General features: G+C 45.9%; 2 protein-coding genes across 2 annotated transcripts; both read left to right on the top strand.

Annotated features, from left to right (window-relative positions):
* Positions 1 to 6390: 6390 nt before the first annotated feature.
* On the top strand, positions 6391 to 8257 carry LOC123150470 (pentatricopeptide repeat-containing protein At3g29230). Its single transcript, XM_044570318.1, has one exon. The coding sequence runs from the start codon at positions 6616 to 6618 to the stop codon at positions 8017 to 8019; it is 1404 nt and encodes a 467-aa protein (XP_044426253.1). The 5' UTR covers positions 6391 to 6615; the 3' UTR covers positions 8020 to 8257.
* Positions 8258 to 9358: 1101 nt separating this feature from the next.
* On the top strand, positions 9359 to 11003 carry LOC123153478 (12-oxophytodienoate reductase 1). The gene is made up of 2 exons (XM_044572584.1): positions 9359 to 9793; positions 10043 to 11003. The coding sequence occupies exons 1-2, from the start codon at positions 9454 to 9456 to the stop codon at positions 10810 to 10812; spliced, it is 1110 nt and encodes a 369-aa protein (XP_044428519.1). The 5' UTR covers positions 9359 to 9453; the 3' UTR covers positions 10813 to 11003.
* Positions 11004 to 13186: the final 2183 nt, after the last annotated feature.

Raw genomic sequence — 13186 nt, 5'->3', positions numbered from 1 at the left:
AAGAGATAGATCAAGACGCTTGATTGGACTTTCACAAAGCACATACCTTGATAAAGTTTAAGAAGTTCAAAATGGATCAGGCAAAGAAAGGGTTCTTGCCTGTATTACAAGGTGTGAAGTTGAGTCACACTCAATGCCCGACCACTACAGAAGATAGAGAGAAAATGAAAGGTGTTCCCTATGCTTCAACCATAGGCTTTATCATGTATGCGATGCTATGTACCAGACCTGATGTGTGCCTTGAGTTTAGCAGGAAGGTACCAAAGTAATCCAGGAGTGGATCACTGGACAATGGTCAAGAACATCCTGAAATACCTGAAAAGGACTAAGGATATGTTTCTCGTATATGGAGGTGACAAAGAACTCGTCGTAAATGGTTATGTCAATGCAAGCTTTGACACTAATCCGGATGAATCTAAGTCACAAATCGGATGCGTGTTTTCATTAAATGGTGGAGCTGTCAGTTGGTGAAGTTCCAGGTAGAGCATCGTGGCGGGATCTACGTGTGAAGCGGAATACATAGCTGCTTCAGAAACAGCAAATGAAGGATTCTGGATGAAGGAGTTCATATCCAATCTAGATGTCATACCTAGTGCATCGGGTCCAATGAAAATCTTTTGTGACAATACTGATGCAATTGCCTTGGCAAAGGAATCCAGATTTCACAAGAGAACCAAGCACATCAAGAGACGCTTCAATTCCATCCGCGATCAAGTCAAGGAGGGAGACATAGAGATTTGCAAGATACATACGGATCTGAATGTTGCAGACCCATTGACTAAGCCTCTCTCACGAACAAAACATGATCAGCACCAAGACTCCATGGGTGTTAGAATCATTACACTGTAATCTAGATTATTGACTCTAGTGCAAGTGGGAGACTGAAGGAAATATGCCCTAGAGGCAATAATAAAGTTGTTATTTATATTTCCTTATATCATGATAAATGTTTATTATTCATGCTAGAATTGTATTAACCGGAAACTTAGTACATGTGTGAATACATAGACAAACAGAGTGTCACTAGTTTGCCTCTACTTGACTAGCTCATTGAATCAATGATGGTTATGTTTCCTAACCATAGACATGAGTTGTCATTTGATTAATGGGATCACACCATTAGAGAATGATGTGATTGACTTGACCCATCCGTCAGCTTAGCACGATGATCGTTTAGTTTGTTGCTATTACTTTCTCCATAACTATACATGTTCCTATGACTATGAGATCATGCAACCCCCGAATACCATAGGAACACTTTGTGTGCTAGCAAACATCACAACGTAACTGGATGATTATAAAGGTGATCCACAGGTGTCTTCATTAGTGTTTGTTGAGTTGGCATGGATCAAGATTAGGATTTGTCACTCCGATTTTCGGAGAGGTATATCTAGGCCCTCTCGGTAATGTACATCACAATAAGCCTTGCAAGCAATGTAACTAATGAGTTAGTTACAGGATGTAGCGTTACAGAACAAGTAAAGAGACTTGCCGGTAACGAGATTGAACTAGGTATTGAGATACCGACGATCGAATCTCGGACAAGTAACATACCGATGACAAAGGGAACAACGTATGTTGTTATGCGGTTTGACCGATAAAGATCATCGTAGAATATGTAGGAACCAATATGAGCATCCAGGTTCCACTATTGGTTATTGACCGGAGTCATGTCTCGGTCATGTCTACATAGTTCTCGAACCCGTAGGGTCCGCACGCTTAACGTTCGGTGACGATCGATATTACGAGTTTATATGTTATGATGTACCGAAGGTAGTTCGGAGTCCCGGATTTGTTCACGGACATGACGAAGAGTCTCTAAATGGTCGAGACGTAAAGATCGATATATTGGAAGCCTATGTTTGGACACCATAATGGTTTCGGGTGAAATCGGGAGTATACCGGAGTACTGGGAGGTTACCAGAACCCCCCGTGAGGTATATGGGCCTTATTGGGCCTTAGTGGAAGAGAGGGGAAAGAAGCAAAGGAGGGGGCGCCCCCCCCCAAGCCCAATCCGAATTGGGAGGGGGCCGGCCCCCCTTTCCTTCCTTATTCCCTCTCCATCCTTCTCTCCTAGAACCAACAAAGGGATGGGGGGAATCCTACTCCCGGTGGGAGTAGGAATCCTTGGGGCGCGCCTAAAGAGGCCGGCCCCCTCCCCCTCCTCCACTCCTTTATATACGGGGGAGGGGGCACCCCATGGACACACAAGTTGATCATTGATCTTTTAACCGTGTGCGGTGCCCCCCTCCATCATAATCCACCTCGAAAATATCGTAGCGGTGCTTAGGTGAAGCCCTGTTCCGGTAGCAACATCATCACCGTCATCACGCTGTCGTGCTGACGAAACTCTCCCTCGAAGCTCTACTAGATCGTGAGTTTGCGGGACGTCACCGAGCCGAACGTGTGCAGATTGCGGAGGTGTTGTACCTTCGGTGCTAGATCGGTCGATCGTGAAGACATACGACTACATCAACCGCATTGTCATAACGCTTCCGCTTACGGTCTACAAGGGTACGTAGACGATACTCTCCCCTCTCATTGCTATGCATCACCATGATCTTGCGTGTGCGTAGGATTTTTTTTAAATTACCGCGTTCCCCAACAGTAATGAGTTATGTTTGGATATATTTGCATAGAAGTTATATTGTCATGGATCCTCCGACATGTGGTGTTTGCTTAGGATATTTTGCTAGCCAAAAATTTGTACTAAGTAGAGATACTACTTGTGCATCCAAAAACCCTTAAACCTAGTTTCTTGCCATGAGTGTCCACCATACCTACCTATGGATTGAATAAGATTCTTCAAGTAAGTTGTCATCGGTGCATAAAGCAATAAAAATTGCTCCTAAATATGTTTGATATTTTAATGTAAGGGAAAATTGAGCATTGTACGAACTTGTGATGGCAAAGTAATAAAAGTGACGGACTGCATAATAAAGGTTGCTATCATAAGGGGAAATATAACGTGACGTTCCTTTGCATTAAGAGCTTGGGCATACAAATAAAAAGCGCATGGCAACCTCTGCTTCCCTCTGCGAAGGGCCTATCTTTTACTTTTCAGTATTTACTTTTATGCAAAGAGTCAATAGTATAATTTCTCATTTCAAACACAACTATTCTCTAGTGGGCAAGCATCATGTGGTGGGGAAAGACCTAGACACATATGACCAGTCAAATATATTTGATCATGATTTATTATTGTTGACAATTATCTCTATGATAAATGAGTTGGGAGGCGAAATATTAAGCCCCTATCTTTCTCTGTGTTCGATGGCTGCATTTGTTCTAAGAATATGCTTTGAGTAGTAACAATCATGGAAGACTATATGATGATTGAGTATGTGGAGCTCTTAATTAGACTTTGTTGAATAAGTTGAATTGCAATTGCTTGGTGACTGAGAACATAGGTTGTTGAGTTTCAAGAGAATTCATTGTTCAAACCTTAACATGTGAATTGGTTGCTATTTTAATATGAGAAGTTTTATAAGAAATAATTGTTGTTATGATGCTAGGAAAAGTGATTGAAATTGTCATTGATCAAACTTTTGTACTTTGGTAGCATTCACACTTCATAAATTATTTCTTCTATCATTTACCTACTCGATGACGAGTAGGAATTAAGCTTGGGGATGCTGATACGTCTCCATATCTATAATTTATGAAATATTCATGCTAATATATTATCATTCTTGGATGTTTTACAATCATTTTATAGCAACTTTATATCATTTTTGGGACTAACCTATTCACATAGTGCCCATTGCCAGTTGTTGTATTTTGCTTGTTTTTTATATCGGAAAATCAATATCAAACGGGGTCCAAATGCAACGAAACTTTTTGGAGATTTTTTTGGACCAGAAGACATCCAGGGGGCCAGAGAAACACCTGAGGGGTGCCCCGAGGGGGGCACAAACCAACCAGGCGTGCCCAGGTGGGTTGTGCCCACCTCGGTGGCCTTCTGCACCCCCTCTTCACCCTATAAATCGTCAAATATTTCAAAAACCCTCGGGGTTACCCTAGATTATAAGTTCCGCCGCGCAAGCCTCTGTAGCCATGATAAACCAATCTAGACCCGGTTCCGGCACCCTGCCGGAGGGGGGAATCATCACCGGTGGCCATCTTCATCATCTCGGCGGCCACCGTGATGAGGAGGGAGTAGTCCACCCTCGGGGCTGAGGGTTTGTACCAGTAGCTATGTGTTTAATCTCTCTCTCTCTCTCGTGTTCTTGATGTCACGATCCTGATGTATCGGGGGCTTTGTTAATATAGTTGGATTATATGGTGTTCACCCCTCTCTATCTTGTCATGATGAATTGAGTTTTACCTTTGAGATTTTGGTTTATCGGATTGAATACTTTTATGGATTTGAGAGCACTTAATATATGTCTTGCATATGAATACCCGTGGTGACAATGGGGTATTATTTTGGTTCACTTGATATATATTTTGGCACTCAACTCGTGCATTCCTGAGGTGACATTGGGGTAATCTATGCATAGCGGTTGATGCACGTTCTCGTCTTTGTTTCTCCGGTAGAAATCTTGAAGCACTCTTTGAGGTTCTTTGTGTTGGAATGAGTATTATGAATCTGAATTTGCTTTGGTATTATTTTAGTACGAACTCTTGATAGATCGATCAGAAAGAATAACTAAGTGTTATTTCAGTATGAACTCTTGATAGATCGATCGAAAACAATAACTTGGTGTTATTTTAGTATGAACTCTTGGATAGATAGATCAGAAAGAATAGCTACAAATAATTTCTTCTTATGTTCTCCGCTAGATAAGAACTTTGGAGTGATTTTTCGTTGCACGTTGAGGGATGGTTATGTGATCCAATTGTATTAGCATTGTTGAGAGATTACACTAGCGAAAGTACGAACCCCAGGCCTCATTTTCAATCATTGCAATACCGTTTATGCTCCGTTTTATCAATTGCTATCTTGTTGTTTTTTATTGTTCTTATTACAAAAACCAATATTTATTATCCATACTACACTTGTATCACCGTCTCTTCACCGAATTAGTGCACCTATACAAATTATCATTGTATTTGGTGTGTTGGGGACACAAAAGACTTTTTATTATTTGGTTACAGGGTTGTTTGAGAGAGACTATCTTCAGCCTGCGCCTCTCACGGATTGATAAAGCTTAGGTCATCCACTTGAAGAAAAATTCCTACTGTCCTATAAAATTATGCGCTTTGAGGACCAACACGTGTCTACAAGAATAAAATTGCGTAGTAGACATGAAGCTCTTTTCTGGCGCCGTTGTCGGGGAGGTGAGTGCTTGAAGGTATATCTTTAAATCTTGCAATTGAGTCTTTTTGTTTCTTATTTTATCACTAGTTTGGTTTTATAATAGAAAACTACAAAGAAATGGAGATTGGATTACCTCCGGTTTTATTTATTTTTATAATGTCTATTTTGAAAATAAGGATTCCGATAATTGTGTTAGACGCTCGCGAACGCTCATGAGCACTTGTTAAAGGTTCAACCATACTAGGTGTCATTGTATCAAATATCAAGTTTGACGACCACAACCCGCTTGATGCCATCGCCTCCGTTCGACTACGAGATAAAATGATAAAAGACTAGTGTCATGTGGTAAGGAATAAGCAATGCGACATAAGATATCTAAAGTGGGGAGTGGGCTACCCAATTGTGTTTACATGAAGTAGTCATGAGTTACTAAGAATATCAACAAGTTGAACGGAGCTTGTCACAAACTCGGTTGCTCGGATCCTAAGTTAATGAGATTGCCTCAGTTCGTTGACAAATGAGCATGTGACAATCAAACGAGCGCTCGTTAAGCTCACCGAGCATTGAGCTTTATTCCCACCCCCGGTGCGAAACGAGGTAGGAAATATTCTCGAGATTATAGGACTGAAAAGAAAGCAATGTGGACGTGAAGAAGGTAGATAGTCTAGGTGGGAATAATTAAGGCTACCTTTGGTAATACAAATTATCAAAATCCGCATGCCCTCTTTTTTTTAGTCTTTTAGTGTTTGTTTGATACGTTTTCGTCCTTCCTAATTTTTCCATAACATACTATTAAATAACCACATCGCAACACATTTCGTCGACTCCAGATCGACCCTAAATGGTCGCCGCCTGACAGATGGAAGCCATCCCTATATTTTTCAGTGAAACATTGTCAGAGGGGAGGTGCTCCTGTCGTTTTGTTAAGGAAAAGAGAGTTGGCCTGGTTTGTAAGAAAAATTAGGCCGAAACAACACAACATTAAGGAAAATACGTGCACCCTGTAATTTGCTTGCATTTTCGTAGTCAATTGTTTCAGCCAACAAATAGGAAGTGTTCGTATATTTTTGTAATCCAAGCACAACAAGGGCTGAATTCAGTGTGTCTTTGACGATTGCAATGGATCAATGCAAAGTCACGAAAGCATTTAGGTGCGTAATTTTTCACAATGCCGAATTTGACAAAAACTCGTTGCACAAACCGAAGCCGCCTGCCAAGTGCTTGAGTGTCAACCTGAGTTTTTTTTTTTTTGTGAAACAAGAACCTGAGAATTCCGACTTGCGCTCAAGTTCACTGTGAATTCAGAGGGCGGCTAATGGAAATTCAGTTTCCTGGGAGAGAAGACACGGCAGATGCAGCCGAGGACGCTCCCGCGCGGCCGCGCCGCCGTCCTGCGCGCGGTCACGGGATGCCGCGGCCGCCGCGAAGAGCAGGCCCTCCACTGCCTCGTCTGCAAGCTCGGCCTCGCCTCCGACGTCGTGCTGGCGACCGCCTTGCTCGTCCGCTACGGCAAGCGCGGCCTCCTGGCTCCGGCCCAGCGGCTGTTCGACGAGATGCCGCGCAGGGACGCGGTCGCCTTCAACGCCATGCTGGCCGCGCTCGGCGCCTCGGGTAGGGCGGATGACGCGCGGAGGCTGTTCGACCGAATGCCGGAGCCGGACAGGACCCCCGCGTCGTGGAACACCCTGCTCACGTGCTACTGCAGGGCCGGCGACCTCGCCTCCGCCAGGGCAGTCTTCGAGGCGAGCCTGCGCGCGGCGACGAGCAGCGTCGTGTCGTGGAACGCCATGGTCGACGGGTACTGCAAGGCCGGGCGGATGGACGCTGCACGGGAGCTGTTCGACCGGATGGGCTCATCACTGCGGGACGTCGTCACCTATAACACGATGATGGCCGGGTACTTGCGCCGGGGAGACCCAGCCGCCGCCATCGCGATGTTCCGCCGGCTGACGCAGGAGGGGGATCAGGAGACGCCGAGGCCCACCGCGGTCACCATTGCCACCGTGGTGACGGCTTGCACGCAGGTGGGGGACTTCGGCTTTGGCCGGGCGGTCCATCTCTCCGCCCGGCAGCTGCTGGGGACGAGCCCCGACGCCGTGCTGAGCAACGCCCTCATGGACATGTACTTCAAGTGCGGGAGCGTGGACCGCGCGCTCGAGGTCTTCAGCGCCATGCCGCCCGGCGCGCCCAACCTCTTCTGCTGGAACACGGTGATCGCGGGGCTGGGCAGGAACGGCCGCGGCGAGGACGCCGTCAGGGCGTTCCGCGACATGGTCGAGGCGAGCAAGAAGAACAACGAGGTGAAGCCGGACTCGGTGACGTTCGTGGCGCTCCTGTCGGCGTGCAGCCACTCGGGCCTGGTGGCCGAGGGCCGGGCGCTCTTCGGCGAGATGCTGCCGGCCCACGGGGTGGCTCCCGGGGCGGAGCACTACGGCTGCATGGTGGACCTGCTGTGCCGCGCGGGGCTGCTCGGCGAGGCCGTGCGGCTCGTGCGGACGATGCCCGTCCGCCCCAACGCCAAGGTCCTGGGGTGCCTGCTGCTCCACGCGCGCGGCTCGGGGGACGGCGTCGCGGCGAGCGAGTGGGCGGCGGGGCGGATCGCGGAGCTGGACGGCCGCGACGGCGCCGCGTACGGGCTGTCCAACCTGTACGCGTCGCTGCAGAGGTGGGATCACGTCGAGAGGCACCGGAGCAGCGCGGCCGTGGCGAGCGGTAAGGAGCCTGGACGGACCAGCTACGATCCGCATGCGCGCTAGTTCGAGGCACCGACTCGTATGTTTTCTGCAAGGAGGACACACACGTGCACACACACGGCACCGCACGACGGGAGCAGTGATAGGGAGCCCACGTCTGCAGTGACGTTGGCGCGGCGTAAGCACTTGCGGTAGCACTCAACGGATGGGAATGCGAGAGAACCTTCCCGTGTCTTCTTCCTATCGGCACCTGGGGCAAAAGTGACCGTTCGGTTTTCTACTCCCTCCGTTCGGAATTACTGGTCGTAGAAACGGATGTATTTAGATATATTCTAGTTCTAGATACATCTATTTTCGAGACAAGTAATTCCGAACGGAGGAAGTATATGCAAAAAAGGAAAAACAAATTGCACGAATTGATTGGGAAAAGAATTACTGCAGGTAATCAGAATTTTGAAGTAATCTTCATATACTTTGTTTACAAAGGAAATTTTCAACCTATTCATAATAAATCATGACAGTACAGAGAAAATCATATGTTACAAAAATTGCAACGGGTCTATAGAGCAATCATCGCCGTGCTAAGACTTTACAGGACCAACACACTAGACCAACCATCATCGATGAAGAAATTTATAGTGCGAAAGGATCAAATATGTAAACACACGAACAAAGACTGGATCACCGGAGACCAGAACCGACAGAATCTCATGATATGCGACAAAGACACACCTCCACACACTCTTCAAAGATATGCTAGGCATACCATCGAGGCGGGAATCAAACATGGACGCACCTCCACGGTCCAAAGACCATCGGATGTGAGACGGACTGACGACTGTGCCGACATGAGGAGGAAGAAACCTAATCCTGTGGGAGTCGTTTCAGGAAGAAAAAGAACATTTTATCTTATACTACTACATATCTATTGTATAAACCGTTATTTTCGTTTTATTTTCGCGAAAGAAACTGGATAGCGGCTGCATGGGGTAATATAACCCGTGATAGTCTAAAAAACTCCACCATTGCATATATGTCGACCTGAAATCACCTTCTTAATTAAATGATCTAGAAAAACGTCATTGTGCTATGCATGAGATTTCATTTTCGTGAAGTGCACGCTAACAAAAGCCTCTAGTCCAGGATACCTGCTGATGAACCAGCATTGACACCGACTACTAGGATCGATAACCACACATTTGATTAGTGCGCAAACGGAACACGACCACATGCTCCGTGGTTCACACACACGCATACGCTGACGGAGAGAGTGGCAAGTTCAGGGAAACGGGAACAGACCGGCTGGTCAAACAAAGACGACAACGCCACACGGCCACACGGGAGGGGTCCAATCACCAGCACCTATAAATACACAGCCAGGCCCTCATCCTGATTCAGCCACAGACATACAGAAACAGAGCTCAGAAGCAAGCAACAGAGCAAGATTTTTACAGATTCCTTTGCAATTTGCGTAGCATCCAGTTCACGGCGAGCAAGATGGTGGCCAAGGAGGCGATCCCGCTGCTGACGCCGCACAGGATGGGCCGGTTCGAGCTCTCCCACCGGGTGGTGCTCGCGCCGCTCACGCGCTGCCGCTCCTACGCCAACGTCCCGCAGCCGCACGCCGCGGCCTACTACTCGCAGCGGGCCACCAAGGGCGGCCTGCTCATCGCCGAGGCCACCGGCGTCTCCGCCACCGCGCAGGGGTACCCGGAGACCCCCGGCATCTGGACGCAGCAGCAGGTCGACGCCTGGAAGCCCATCGTCGACGCCGTCCACCGCAAGGGCGCTCTCTTCTTCTGCCAGATCTGGCACGTCGGAAGGGTCTCCACCAACGGTAAGTTGGGAATCCGGACATGCTATTTTTCTGAGAGAGAAGAATCCATGCTATTTTCTGTTGATAAACTGTACTACCGCTCTGAGATTTATTTGTTGTCACTATCATCCGCTCTGAGATTTACTTGATCCTTTCCTAAGCAATTAGGCATTTAGGCATCCATGTTTTTTTGTGTTGGTAACCTATTTGATCCCACCGATTGATTAATTGTTACTTATCTTGCTCTCTGTTTATATTCGAACAAACCAGATTTCCAGCCAGATGGACAGGCGCCGATCTCCAGCACTGACAAGCAGATAACACCTGATGCTGAGTCCGGCATGGTCTACTCCAAGCCCCGACAGCTTCAAACGGACGAGATACCGCTGATTGTCGATGACTTCAGACGTGCTGCCCGGAATGCCGTCGAGGCGGGGTTCGACGGCGTGGAGATCCACGGGGCACACGGGTACCTATTGGAGCAGTTCATGAAAGACAGCTCTAATGATCGCACCGACGAGTACGGTGGCAGCCTCGAGAACCGGTGCCGCTTTGCGGTGGAGGTAATTGATGCTATAGTCCATGAGATTGGTGCGGATCGCGTAGGCATCAGGTTGTCTCCATTCGTGGACTACATGGACTGCTTCGACTCGGACCCACATGCACTTGGGATGTACATGGTACAACAGCTCAACAAGCATCAAGGGTTTGTCTATTGCCACATGGTAGAACCCCGGATGGCAATTGTGGATGGTCGCAGACAAATACCCCACGGGCTTCTGCCATTCAGGAAAGCATTCAACGGCACTTTCATTGCCGCTGGAGGGTATGATCGAGAGGAAGGCAACAAAGTGGTGGCCGACGGCTATGCTGATCTCGTTGCTTATGGGAGGATCTTTCTAGCTAATCCAGATTTGCCAAAGAGATTCGAGCTCGACTCACCATTGAACAAGTACGACCGTAACACTTTCTACACGCAAGATCCTGTCATTGGCTACACAGATTATCCTTTCCTTGAAGGCGGCTCGAATGCCGAGTAGTTCACCCACTCGACTTGAATTAGTGATGTGCTTGATTTTATAAAGTATGTAATGATTTATTCAATGTGTGTATGCACGGGGCATGTGCACTGTATCATTTTCACCAATAATTTACTTTTGTTTTCCCATGTAATGCCAATATGTCAAGATATTATTTTTTACATCAACAATGACATCACTGCCTTCAACAACCTGTAAGACAAATTCTATTCCCACGGTATCCAAAACAATGGCGCGTCTTTACCGGTTTGTTTCATTTTGATGAGGAGGGGACTTCCCTATCCGGTCTATTCCAATAGCGGCTTCAGTTACAACTTGAATTTCCAAAAGGATTACAACTTGAATTTCAACAACATTGAACACTATGATTCTCTACTAATTGAACTATAGGTTGTTCCTCCCTTTGGAAGTTACCTCATAGGTGGGGGAGACTTCAGTTGCTACAATTTTTACGAGACGTGGTCGATGAGCGCATGTGCATCCTGGATGCGGGATACAACCACATTTTTTAAGATCATAAAGTATGTAATGATTTATTCAATGTGTGTATGCGCGGGGCCTGTGCATTGTATCATTTACACCAATAATTTACTTTTGTTCTCCCATGTAATGCCAATATGTGAAGATATTTTTTCCATCAACAATGACATCACTGCCTTCAACAACCTGTAAGACAAATCATATTCCCACGGTACCCAAAATAGTGATGTGTCCTTACCGGTTGGTTTTGTTTTGATGAGGAGGGGACTTCCCTGTCCGGCCTATTCCAATAGCGGTTTCAACAGCCACAAGGGCTATAATAAAGTCTGCGAAAAATATCTCCTTTTAATTGTCAACTGTCAAATAAATCAGAAAATGTTAGGAGATCTTCATTAATTGAATTCAGATAAGTTCAAGACATATTAGAGTTCTAACCATGTTTCAGCTTGTGATCAATCCATAGATACTAATAAAAAAATACACTAAAAAAGGTACATTCTCAAACATCATTAACTAACTCCTTATCAATCATGATTCATTTCAATATGAGGGCAAGAATTGAACCAATTCAATTAATTACAATAGAACAATTACACAATAAAACAGAAAAGAAAGATGGTAATTGTTGGTGGTAGATGGGTTTTACTAAATCAAAATTGTGATTCTTCAGTTATTTATGTCTGCCCCGCTAGCCTTTATTGGGACACCGACATAGCTCGTATGCACTGTTAGATCTAGTTGGCCTTGATTCCCTTTTTATTGTGCCATTCCAGGTAGGCGTTGTGCTGATGCACAACGTTGCAGGTAGGTTAACCTTGCGCACATTCCTAATGTAAAAAGTAGCCTTCTATCGATTCGTTTGCCGTTGGGATGTCCGGTTACAACGCGTCGGGTACGTCTATGCGGTCAAGCACGTGATTCTTGAGTCCTACACGGTCGGGCACAACCGATAGTCTTGCGTGCGAGGCCGCCGATTAGAGTAATAGTACTATTGAATTTATTATCCATCTGGAGTAGATCATCAAAGTTTAACCCAAAATATAAAAAGTATAAGACTACCAAAATATGATCCATATGCTATAGAAAGTAATAGTAATATTGAATTTGTGCTCAAAAGAGCATACAAATGGTGACATACTAACATATACTCCCTCCGTTTCAAAATAGATGACTCAACTTTATACTAGCTTTAGGAGGGAGTAGTATATATTCTATAGGGATTTTTACATCTGTGCCCCATGTAAATGATGATTACATGGACTGCTTCGACTCCGACCCTGAAAGTGCAACTATCCCTAGGTGGTTTTGGTAATTCCTAACAACATATAGCTCATTGAGCTAATGCTATTTCAAGATTAATATTTCAGGAAAGCTCAATGATTGGCATGGCATGGATGAGAAAAGTGGACCCCTCAAAATGCTAAGGACAAAAGGATTGGCTCAAGCTCAAAGCTCAAGACTCTATATTTTCTATTTTAGTGATCCAAGATCACATTGAGTCTATAGGAAAAGCCAATACTATCAAGGAGGGATGAGGTGTTGCTTAATGAGGCTCTTGCTCAAAATGCTTAGTGATATGCTCCAAAGCCCTCAACTACTTTCTCACATCCACATATGACCTAAACCAAAAGTCAAACTTGGCCCCACCGATTCTTTCTATCCGGCGCCACCGAGTTCAGATGTCATAGCCACTACCACAAACCCTAGGAAAATCGGTCTCACCGATGGGGATCTCGGTCTCACCGAGATGGGATTGTAATCTCTCTATTTCCCTTCGTAACGTTTCGGTCCCACCGAGATGAACGATCGGTCCCACCGAGATTGCAATGTAAACTCTCTGTTTCCCTTTCGTAACATTTCGGTCTCACCGAAATTAGCGCATCGGTCCCACCGA

Source organism: Triticum aestivum, chromosome 7A, assembly GCF_018294505.1.
Source record: "Triticum aestivum cultivar Chinese Spring chromosome 7A, IWGSC CS RefSeq v2.1, whole genome shotgun sequence".
NCBI classification, from domain to species: Eukaryota; Viridiplantae; Streptophyta; class Magnoliopsida; order Poales; family Poaceae; genus Triticum; species Triticum aestivum.
Note: the sequence above shows the minus strand (reverse complement) of the source record. Positions and strands in the feature narration are given on the sequence as shown.

Excerpts from the sequence above, each read along its gene's own strand:
- LOC123150470 (XM_044570318.1), top strand. The coding sequence starts at position 6,616 with ATGCAGCCGAGGACGCTCCCGCGCGGCCGCGCCGCCGTCCTGCGCGCG.
- LOC123153478 (XM_044572584.1), top strand. The coding sequence starts at position 9,454 with ATGGTGGCCAAGGAGGCGATCCCGCTGCTGACGCCGCACAGGATGGGC. Across the intron at positions 9,794-10,042 it reads CGGAAGGGTCTCCACCAACG|ATTTCCAGCCAGATGGACAG; the intron begins GTAAGTTGGGAA and ends CGAACAAACCAG.